General features: G+C 44.3%; 1 protein-coding gene across 2 annotated transcripts in view; it reads left to right on the top strand.

Annotated features, from left to right (window-relative positions):
• SPIDR (scaffold protein involved in DNA repair) overlaps positions 1 to 12045 on the top strand; it is a 364582-nt gene that overhangs the window by 327745 nt on the left and 24792 nt on the right. For both annotated transcript variants that reach the window (XM_040972593.1, XM_040972594.1), the window contains 3 exons: positions 5874 to 5961; positions 6667 to 6810; positions 6904 to 6963. In XM_040972593.1, coding sequence (XP_040828527.1) covers positions 5874 to 5961; positions 6667 to 6810; positions 6904 to 6963 — 292 coding nt within the window. The remainder of the gene's footprint in view (positions 1 to 5873; positions 5962 to 6666; positions 6811 to 6903; positions 6964 to 12045) is intronic.

Below are 12045 nucleotides of genomic sequence, written 5' to 3'. Positions count from 1 at the left end.
GAGAATCACACAATAGTCATTTGCTGGAAAAGGCAGCATTGTGAAGGGAGCAGCTGTCCAAAATGACATACAGCCTTCATGCAGTGCCCATTAAAATCCCAGGAAAAATGCTTACAGGTAAAGATAGGCTTATGTGAAATTTATATGCCTATCAACTGGTGAATGAGTAAGTAAAATGTAATTTATTCATACCATGGAATATTATTCAACCACATAAACATGCTGCATCATGGGTGAACTAAAAAATACTATGCTAAGTGAAATTAACCAGTGACAAAAGACCATATGAGTCCATTTATAGAAGATGTCCAAAATAGGCAGATCTTTGAGACAGGAAATAGGATGGTAGGAGCTGGAAAAACAAGTGTTCCAGGACTGACAGTTGCACAATTCTGAATACACTAAAAGCCACTGTACACTTGAGTGGATAGAATTTTTTGGTATGTGAATCATTTCAGATTCTTAAAATTGGATTTATGCTTTCTATATTCCTGTGGTACTGTAAGTATAACTTTACTACATGTACATATCTTGAAACACTTCCATTTATTTAATTTTTGATAAGGATTTATTTTATTTTTATTGCAAAGTCAGATATACAGAGATGAGGAGAGACAGAGAGGAAGATCTTCCGGCCAATGATTCACTCCCCAAGTTATCGCAACATCCGGTGTTGCACCGATCCGAAGCCAGGAGCCAGGAACTTCCTCCAGTTATCCCAAAACGAGTGTAGGGTCCCAAGGCTTTGTGTCATCCTCGACTGCTTTCCCAGGCCACAGGCAAATAGCTGGATACCATAAATGCAAATACAGCCCTAGAAACTTTTCAGGGTCCTAGGTGTAAGTAGAGAAGCTTGTGTGGGCTTAGGACCCTCAACCTGGTGCCCAAAGCAGCCACTTTGCCTCTGGCCCATGCCGCCAAGCCCTCCACTGTCAGCCCCTGTGTGGGTGCAGAGTAGGCTCCAGGCTGCCCCGAGATCTGCACAGGCTTCCAGTTTCTCCTCCCCAGGTGACAGCCGAGTCAAGTGAACCCCTAACCAACTGTGGTATGTGTGGCTTTCCCCCTGCAAGAGAGCAGTCAGGTTTTAAAACCACATTGAAAGACCTCAGTGAAGCTGCTGAGGGAGGAAGGAAGTCTGTTGTGGCTCACGGAGGCCCCATGGGTTACATATCTGGTGATTTTGCTGATAGAGTTTCAAGATAGTACGAAGCATCACACAGCAAGCGGGATGTGTGTCTGTGTCTCTCCTTATAAAGTCGCCAGCACTGGATGAGACTCCTGCCCTGACAACTAAATGCAGTCTAATCACCCCAAAGGCTTTGTTTCTACACACATTGACTGAATTAATTTTCCACTCTCCCAGCATAGAAGACTCTGGGGATAAAAGTTTTAAGAATAGGCCTTTGGATCTATGGGATTGTATCATAAAATAATAATAATAATAATATAATAAGAATTCCAATTAGTTATATCAATTATTACCTACAGTTTATGTTACAACAAATGAGATACAGAGATATTTTCCATTTGCTTCTTCACTCCCCAAATGGGTGCAACTAATTATACTTGCCTATGTATATTTTGTGAACTGCATTTAATAGTGCACAATGTTGTAGAAATAGAGATTCCAGGCATTTAATGTTAGTTTACTCCAGCTGCAATGTTTATGTATAAGATGGTGTGTGTGACTATGTGGATTATCAATAGGTATCTGAGTTAATTTTATATGCAAAATTAATTTAAAAAAAGAAGAAGCCTTTGGGGGACACCAAACAACAGTGAATTATATCAACTAACTGAACCTGCTGCATTGCATGGCCTGGGAAGGAGTGCACTGTGGATCCACAGTCAGACGTGGGCCAGGTGAGGAGGCAGCCTGTCCTTGTCACTGGTGAATGTTGTCTTCTCCCATACAGGTGAAAGGATGGCAGCTTTCCATCAAGTACCTACAGACTTCCACAGTTTAATGACATAAATCTTGCTGTAGATATATTTTATGCCAGCCGTAAATTAAAATGTACCCCCAAGAAATTCACCCAGGCATAATATTAGCAAACTGCCTTATCTTAAGTATGATGTGTGTCCCCCACCCCAAGCATATTCTCTAAACATAAGGCATTCAAAAATTATCTGTTTATTTGAAAAGTAGAGCTAGAGAGAAAGAGAGACAATTCTTCCACCCATTGATTCATCCTCCAAAAGTCAATATAGGTCAGGTGGAAGTCATAAGCCTGAAACTACTTCCTAGTCCCCTATATGAGGGCAGGGCCCATTAGGCCATCTTTGACTGCTTACACAGGCAAATTAGTGAAGAGCTGGATTTGAAGTGGAGCAGCCAAGCCTCAAAACAGGAAGCAGTGCATCATGTGGGATGCAGATGGCAGCTTAAATCGCTACACTGCAACACCAGCCCCAAACATTTACTTTAAAAAAAATTCTTAAATGAAAACATTTCTTAACTGTTAAAAAACCTATTCCCTGGCAGTCAGATTGTAGTGTAAACATATTTTAAAGTCAGACTGTTGTGTAAACATATTTTAAAGGGAGGGCTTTTTTAAAAAATGTTTTTTTCCTCCGCAACAAAATGAAACCTTATGGAAAGATGAATCATAAGGAACACATTGTAGTGGGAAGAACAATGCATGTTAATTGTGCCAAAGTCAGCTTCTGTGCCATATACTTGTCCCCGTCAGAGGCTGCAGTCGTTTAAAGAGACGTGTGAACTGCTCAAGATGAAGATTCTAGTTCACAAAGCAACAGAAGTCATCCCAGGCATGTCTTATTTTTCCTTTTTTGTGTCTGTTTTTAGAAATAGTGGAGAAGCTGACTTTTTTTTTTAACATAGGTCCATCGTTCATCTGGGGATCCATATTAAAATTAAAATGTGATGGGCAGGTTGTTAGGTATACCTGCTGAGTCGCTTTCTGGGGTGCCCAGCATCCTATCTCCCAGTGTCTCATAAGCCCTGGTTCCTGATTCTAGCTCCCTGCTGATGCAGACCCTGGGGGGCAGCAGGTGATGGCTCCAGCAGTTGGATCCTCACCATCTATGTGGGAGACCCAGATGGAGTTCCCAGCTCCTAGCTTCAACCTGGCCCAGCCCCAGCTGTTGTAGGCTTTGCAAGTGAGCCAGCAGATGGGAGCATGCTCTCACCTTCTCTCCTCCTACCCCTCCACCTCTCAAATGCACTAAAAATGCATCTGTTTATACGGAAATGTATCATCTCTCCAAAGTTTTTAAAATTAACCAGCAGGGCCTGGTGTGCAGTAGCATAGCAGTTAAAGTCCTCACTTTGAACGCACCAGGATCCCCTTTGGGTGCCAGTTCTAATCAAGGCAGCCCCGCTTCCCATCCAGCTTCCTGTTTGTGGTCTGGGAAAACAGTCAAGGATGGCCCAGGGCCTTGGGACCCTGCACTCATGTAGGAGACCCGGAAGAAGCTCCTGGCTTCAGATTGGCTCAGCTCTGCCCGTTGTGGCTGCTTGGGGAGTGAACCATCGGACAAAAGATCTTCCTCCCTGTATCGCCTCCTCTCTGTATATCTGCCTTTCCAATAAAAATAAATAAATCTTAAAAAAAAAATAAAATTAACCAGCAACATCCTCTAAATAACTAAACATTGTTATATTCAAATAGGTGTTTTCTAAGGCTTGGTGTGTAGAGCATCATTTCTCAATGAGAATTCTAAGTGAGCACTACTTCTGAATAGTGCTGGTGTTTATATCAGTGAGGCTCTGTGCTTCCAAAGAGAAGGAACCTGAGGCTGACAGAATGTCGCAGGTGCACAGAGCTTTCCAGAACCCCTGATGCTCCCTGCACCAATTCCTGAAAGTGCCAGCCAGGCTGCAGACCCACCACATACAGCAGTCCCGCTGACCACAGAATCCTGTTTTCATTAGCTGGGCTCCACAGTTTCTGAGAAACTTGAGAAAGTTAGGAAAATTAGAAGCATTCTGTCACTCTCAGCAACAGATTGTTTTTCTCTTTTACACAAAGAACAGAATTTCTCTCTCTCTTTAGGGGTTTTATTTATATGAAAACAAATTTTATGTATTTCAAATATGCAGTTTTAAGATATAATGATGGGGGCCGGGTAAAAAAAGTGAGTGTAATGATATGTCCCATCCCGTTCTGCTCCCTCCCACCCTTCCTCCTTTTCTTTGATTTATATAATGACTTACCTTCAATTTACTTTATAAGCTTGACTCCTGTCTGAATAAAGAATTCAACATTTATACTCATTTTATCTTAGTTTGATACTGTTCCTTCACAAAATAACTGAAAATAAAATTCTGCCTTAAGCTGTTTAGGGTAAGTTTCTAAGCTTAAAAACAGAGACGAGACTTCAGCAATATTGAGAACTACAGTAATAACAGACATGTCATGTGTTGGGCACTTAATTCTGGGGAGAAATCCTAGTTTGTGCTGTCCATGCTTTCTTTTACTCCTCGCAGAAACACCAGCAACTGGTATAAGCTGCCTCCCATTTTATAGAACAGAAGACCCCATAGTCCAAGGGCTAAGTGAAAGCCTCACGGTGGCAGAACTAACATAAGATCCGTGCAGTTCCTATTCCCTGTTCACAAAGGACAGTGTTTTGCCTTCAAAATGCAATGTATGAGAACTATGCACACAGTGTCCTTTGATCTGTGGCTTTTGTTTTATGTTAGATAAATTTTCTTATTATATGAGTAATATGCCTTTGGTCCTAGCTCCCAGTGGTTCATCACACAACGTTTCGACTTTGTATGGATGTGAAAGCATTGTACCTTCCTTAGAAGCCATCCCTAGAATGTTCCATCCCTTCCATCCTGCACTATGTGGATCAGTCCTCTCTGACAGGGCTGGGCAGTGGGAGGGGACACAGCTGCAGCCAGCCTACGGTCACTAGGAAAACCACCTACACTTGCTGATTGCTGAGCCAGGACGTCTGGTTAGTTAGGTAGATTAAGTGCATTTTCAGCTTACCATGTCTTCGTCATACAATGTGTTTATCAGGATGTAATCCACATTTGCATAGCTGTTTTGCAACAATATGTGAAGTACATAATGCAGAAGAAGAAAGTATGAGTTACCTCCAAACTCTATTCAGTCTTACTTCTTTTTTAAGACTTTTGTTTATTTGAAAAGCAAGGTTACAGAGAGGAGAAACAAGAGAAGGTAGAGATGTGCCATATGCTTGTTCATTCCCCAGTCACACCAGCCAGGGATGGATGAGGCTGAAGCCAGGAACCCCAAGTGGGTGCAGGGACTCAAGCACTTGGACCATCTTTTACTGCTTTCCCAGGTGCCTTAGCAGGAAGCTGGAAAAGAAACGAAGTAGCTAGGACTCCCAACCAGTACCCATATGGAATGCCAGCATCACACACAGTGGCTTAACCAACTGCACCACGCACAAGCCTCTTTGTTTGGCTTATTATATGAAGGATCCTCAAAATTCACAGAAAATTCATGTTATGAAAAATTATGCATGGTTTTCAAGATTTGTATCAAAATAAACTCACCTTTTAACTCTGTTTTCCATGAGCTTAAACACAAGGGCATACATAAAGAGAAATCATAATATATTGCCTGCTTTTCGTTCAGCAGGGTATCATAAAGCCATGTCTGTAAGTATTTCTAGATCCCCATTCTCAATGATTGTATAGTATTTTACTACACTGGTGTGTCATAATGTATTGAACAGACTGCTTCTGCAGCTGGGCTCACACTTGTGAGTCTGTCTGGGTGTGCCCTGTCTTCCCTGTTTGAATCACTAGACACCATCTTAGTGCCACGGGTGGTGCCTGTCAAGCATTGTCCGGCCCTCTGAGGAGGCGCTGGCTAGGCAGGGTTGATGTGGACCACTTCTGACCACATATTTTCTTGTAATAGGACAGCAGGGCTCTTCAATCTAATTGACAGCCTGTGGCCTCCAGCAATGCCGCTGAAAACCCCTGGCCATGGCCAGCCCTATGAGGAGGTAAGCTCAGCATCGAGAGTTCCCCAGGTCCAAGGCTGATCTGGACCCAGGGCCCAGCCAGGTGATCTGCCTGCCACGGCACAGTCCCTGCTCCTATGGCAGCATGGTGGGTTCCTCTGTGGTAGCACAAGAGGAGGAGTCAGGACAAGGATTCAGACCCCACTTGTCACGCTGTGCACCCTTGTGTCACTGTGCCTGAATGTGTCTTGAGAATAACCAACTGGTAGGGTATATTTGAACTGCAGTCTTTATACACCCTCGCAGCAGGTAGGGTCTTTTCTCTTTCCCAGAGCAGACACAGAGGGTTTTTCCTATTGCCTGCCAGTTGCTCACAGGTTCCTAAAACCAAGGACACTTATACAACCACCAGGTGGGCCCAAAGTTCCGTTTCACTGCCTCTTGAAGTTGTTAATGATAATGGCTCCCAAGCAGTGACATGGACTCACAGATGTGCCTCCCACCCTCCTGAGCTGTGTCCAGCAGGCTGGTTGGTGGCTGCTGGGGACATCTGGTTGACGTGGTGGCTGACTTCTTAGCAAAGTCCCTTTCTAGATCATTTAAGAGGAAGTAATGTCTAAATGGTCCTGCCAGTACACTGAATAGGTCCAGAGGCAGTGAGCATCTATCAGCAAATGCCCATGTTTATGCTAAAGAGCACATTTCAGTGGCATATTTAGGCTCTGTCTTTTCCTTCACATTGAGCAGGTAAAGACTCATCTGCCTCCCCCCACCTTCTGTTACATCCTCACGGGGCATCCCAATCTGGGGCAAATTGACGTCATTGAAGAAGACTCCCTATCTAGGCTATATCAGCCTCCTGTTCCCCACTGCTTACGAGAGATTCTACAGGTAACATCTTTGTTTCTAACAAGCTCACCCAGACTTTTTCTGTGTCTATTGTTCTTCATGTACGATTCCTAATATTTTTCAATGCCTTTTCAGACAAACAACCTGGGTTCACGTTGCACTTTCTATGCCAGAGTGATCTATCAAAGGCCACAGGTAATCAATCTCTCTCTTTCCTTTCTTTTTCTCCCTATCACATAAGGTGTTAAAATAACAAAATGTTAAAAACGTTTATTAAAGGATTATTTCTCAGAAATTAAAGTACCAAAATGAAAAAGTCATTTGGAAATCCTTTTATGTACACCCATTGTTGATGGGCTAACCAACCCATTCCTGCGTGGATGTGTTTATTTATGCCAACTACCATATTGAGCACTGGCATGTGTCAAAGCCCAAGCATAACCCTGCCCCTGGAAAAATCTTGGCCCTGTCATATCCATTCCTTTCTGACACATGAACAGGCTGAAGAAGAGAAAGAGAAACAGTCTTCACTTGTTGGTGGTAATGGGGAACTTCAGCACTGAACTTAGCCATTTCAGGAGATCCGAGAACTGGGAATGGTAGACAAACATGCCTGTGGTCCTGTAGGGCCTCAGCAGTTCTGGGAATGGCCACTGTACAGGAACTTCTTGTTGGGTCAGCCAGAAGCAGAAGCAAAATGATGTCCAGGCAGTCTGAAGGCACAGGATGCATTCTACAGGCTGTAGAAAACCTTCACTGTGAGTCTAACACAGAGGAGCACAGAGAACACCCCCTTTGTGAAGTCCTCATTGACTTACAAGTAATGTGTGTCAGGTGCATCTGCTGTGAGTGCCTACACCGCAGAGGGCAGATGCAGTGTCTCAATGTCCAGCCAGATCAGAACACCAGGAATGCTGAACAGGAATCTTCCTGGTGAGAAGTCTGGAGGAGGAAGCAGAGAGTTGGAACCAAGGCAGGAGACCTGGGTGGCTGGCCAGACCTAGCATGTCTTGGCACATGTCGGAGAACCACCAACTTTCTTTTAACCAGACTGTGCCTACTTATACACGGCAGAGTTCAGCCACCTGGCTGGGGAGCCTTTCTCAACTACATAAGTATTTTGCATTGATTTTCTGTGTGCATCTGTAATGAACAGATCCTTTACATTTCTCTGATCATCCACAGGCAGCAGAAGAACAGTAGCATGAGTAGGAGTCTTAACTTCTGAGTTGCTGGTAATTTGCATACATGCAATATCAAGCCTGTGTGAACACAAGTGTGTTACGTCAGCGTACCCTGCATCTCTGTCAGGACCAGGCAGGCAGCTCCTACAACAGGCCAGATATTAAAACCGTGGCCTTCTCAGGCACTATGGCCTCTGTGGCAGTGACTTAGTTCCACCTTACAGTGTGAACACAGCCATGTTGTAATTCAAAACCAAGTAACCAGGGCTCTCTTCCTAAACCCTTATTGTGGACACTGAAATTTGAATTTCATATAATTTTCACAAAACATTGATGTTTTTTCTCAGCCATTTAAAATGTAAAAACCTTAAATGTGGAAACTGCACTCAGGTTACAGGCTACAATTTAACTTGCAAGCCTGATTGCAGGTCACAGCTTGCTGACTGCAAGTTTGCAGGTCAGAGCTTGTTGACCCCCTAGTTTACAAGTCACTCATGGGATTCTTTGCAAGCATTTTAGTGCCTGGCTCTACAGAGAGGGGACATGCTGTGTGGGAACAAGGCTTAGACACATAGTATATCTCGCATTTCCCAAATCTGAAAATAAACAAAAGCTGACTTCATGCTTTTCCATGAAGAATGGTCCTGGTGTGGAGACACACTTAGCATCTGGCTCGTTCCTGTCCTTCCTTTGTGGATGCTTGCTAAGGGGGAGCCAGTGTTGGTTCACTGTGCAGGTGCCAGGTACTGCAGGCACAGCAGTGCTTTCAGGAGGTGAATGGCAGATCCGTGACTGGTATAAAACATGCTTCTGTCCACAGCCTTCCCACTGAGACTGAAGCCTGGGAGGAAAAAAATCAGGTGTTAAACACTCACACCAAATCCGCACGGATAGGGAGTGTAGCGGTAGATAATGACCAACTGAGTTCTCTCTCTTGCTGGATGGAGAGGCCCTGCCTGGGCAGGTCAGAAAAATACATTGATCTGTTCTGAATGGAAAACAGGCCTCCACCATGAGCATGGCTGTTTGGGTGGGTGTACTTGAAACCTGGTGCTCCTATAGTTAGAAAAGTCAAAGATCTGAACCCAGGAGATAAAATTCTTTGTCCCACTAACTTCATGTTCTACTTTTATGGAAAGTAAAATCATCAGAAACCACTCTTCACAGGGAGAAATTGAAACAGGGCTCAAGTCCTAGGGCCTGTGCATGGCTAGACAGGTCACCTGCACTTTCTGGGAGTGAGGACTGGCTTGAGTCACTGTCAGATCCTGAGTCATCAGAGAAAGCCTGGTAGTATTTCTACTCTATTAATGACTAAGCCATGAAAGTGAAAGAAAGGATTGTTTGTTTGTTCTGTTGTTGTTGTATATGTACACGATTGTGTGCATTTGACTTTTGTTTTCAGACAATTTCAAACTCACAGTAGATTGTACAGGAATATCTGAGTAGATCCAGTGCACCCTCCCCTTGTCAACATTCCACACACACAGTACCCACAGCACGCCATTGAGCCAATGACACTGCACAATTCAGGGAAACAAGTCACAGTTGGACTTGCGTGTGTGTATTCTAGCACGTGCTGTGCATGCAGACTTTTGCAATGTGTTTACACACCGCCTTACATGGAAACCACCTCAGTCTATCACAGTTCTGTGCCATCACAAGATTCCCTTGTATTCCCCTTGTAACCACACCTGCTCTCTTCCCTGTCCTAATCTTGCAGCACTGTGTGTTCTCAGACACTTTATGACGATCACAGAGAAGCCGAGCAGCATGTATCTATACGAGTTCACTGTAATAATGCACCACAGACCCAGAGATTCAGACAACAGAGGTACTTTCCCTACTACTTCTAGAGGTCAGGAATCTACGATCCGGATGGGACAGAGCTGGGCTCTCTGAGGAATCCCAGGGAAGGTGGCGGTCCTGCCTGCCTCACCCATCCTCTGCACTTTGCTGGCAGTGCATGTGCCCATCTTCTCCCTACTGTCTTCACTGTCGTCCCACCTGTCTATGTCCAAATTTCCGCATTTCTAAGGATCCCAGGCACAGAGGGGATCCCCCCCAATGTCTTTGTGGTTACTTAATTAAATCTGCAAAGCTCCTGCATCCTGGGGCCCGGCGCGGTGGTACAGTGGTTAAGCCCTCGCCTTGCACGCCTGGGATCCCATATGGGCGCCAGTTCTAATCCCGGCGGCCCCACTTCCCATCCAGCTCCCTCCCTGTGGCCCAGGAAAGCAGTTGAGGATGGCCCAAAGCCTTGGGACCCTGTACCTGTGTGGGAGACCTGGAGGAGGCTCCTGGCTTTGGATTGGCATAGCACTGGCCGTTGTGCTCACTTGGGGAGTGAATCATCGGACGGAGGATCTTCCTCTCTGTCACTCCTCTCTGTATATCCACCTTTCCAATAAGAATAAAATATCTCTTTAAAAAAAAAATCTTTAAAAAAAAAGATCCTGGAGCCAAAGAGATCACATTCCAGGGTCCTCCATATAAGACTTCAACAGATCTGTTTTGGGAACACAGATCAACTCATAATAAATCCTTTAGAGACTGGCTTTTTTAATTAACTTATTTCTCTGAAGACTGATTCAGAGATTAATGGTGTTACACATCTTGTCATGAATTTGATGAAAATGTCTGATCTCGTCTTTTTTTTGCCCATTTTCTAATTAGACTATTCATCAGTTTGTTGATTTTTTGAAGTTCTTTATATATTCTAAATGTAAGGCCTTAGTTGGATATGTCATTTGTGAATATTTTCTTAGGCTTTGCAAATAACATTTTTGTTCTTTTAATAGCTTTTGCAGAGCAGAAATTTTTCATTTTAACGTGGTTGAAGATTACCAAATTTTCCTGACAGATAACCTTTTTGTTGTCAAGTCTAACACAAATTGCTCTGCTTACTCTCAGATCCCAAGGTGTGTGTGTGTGTGTGTGTGTGTGTGTGTGTGTGTGTGTGTGTGTGTGTGTGTGTTTTAAGTTGAAAGAGATTTTCTATCTGCAGATTTATTTCAGAACATTGAGAGCTGAGTCAGGATCTCTATCCAGGTCTCCCATGCAGGTGCCAGGGACTCAGGTACTAGAGCCATCACTGCTGCTTCCCCGAGTGTGCATTAGCAGGAAGCTAGAATGGAAGCTGAGGTGGGACTCCATCACAGGCACTCCAGTATGGCATGCAGTTGTCCCAAGCAAAAGGCTAATCCACTGTACCACAATGCCTACCTTCTATATTCTTTCCTAGTACATTTACAGTGGCACATTTCACATTTGAGTCCATGATGCTTTTTTTTTTTAAGATTTATTTTTATTGGAAAGTGAGATATAGAGAGAAGAGGAGAGACAGAGAGGAAGATCCTCCATCTGATGATTCACTCCCCAAGTGAGTGCAATGGCCAATGCTATGCCAATCCAAAGCCAGGAGCCAGGAACTTCTTCCAGGTCTCCCATGCAGGTGCAGAGTCCCAAGGCTTTGGGCTGTCCTTGACTGCTTTCCCGGGCCACAAGCAGGGAGCTAGATGGGAAGTGGAGCTGCCTGGATTAGAACTGGCACCCATATGGGATCCTGGTGCATTCAAGGCGAGGACTTTAGCCTCTAGGCCACGCCGCCGGGCCTGAGTCCATGATGCTTTTTGAACAATATTATTCTATATTCAAAAGGTAAAGTGACAGAGTTGAGGAGACAGAGAAGCATACCTTCCATTTGCTAGTTCACTCCCCAATGGCCACAACGGCTGAGACAGAGCCAAGCCAAAACCAGGAGCCTAGAACTCCACCCAGGTCTCACACCTGAGTGGCAGGGTCCAAAGTACATGAGTTCTGTTCTGCTGCCTCCCCAGGGGCTTTAGCAAGGAGCTAGACCAGAAGTGGAGCCACTGTGACTAAAACCAGGACTCCAAAAGGGATGCCCATGCTGTAAAGATGCCTTACCCACTAGGTTTTAAGACTGGCTTCCTCATGATAAATTTTTAATGAAATGTGTGGCTCTTCCTCCACTGAATTACTTTGGCACGTCTGTCAAAATATCAGTCGAGCAGCACCAATGCCTAATAGCACCCTAATAGCATTAAGCTACCACCTGTAATGCCACAAT

Source organism: Ochotona curzoniae, unplaced genomic scaffold (assembly GCF_017591425.1).
Source record: "Ochotona curzoniae isolate NIBS_2020 unplaced genomic scaffold, NIBS_Ocur_1.0 contig_2318, whole genome shotgun sequence".
Taxonomy (NCBI): Eukaryota; Metazoa; Chordata; class Mammalia; order Lagomorpha; family Ochotonidae; genus Ochotona; species Ochotona curzoniae.
This window is presented reverse-complemented; position numbering and strand designations above follow the sequence as displayed.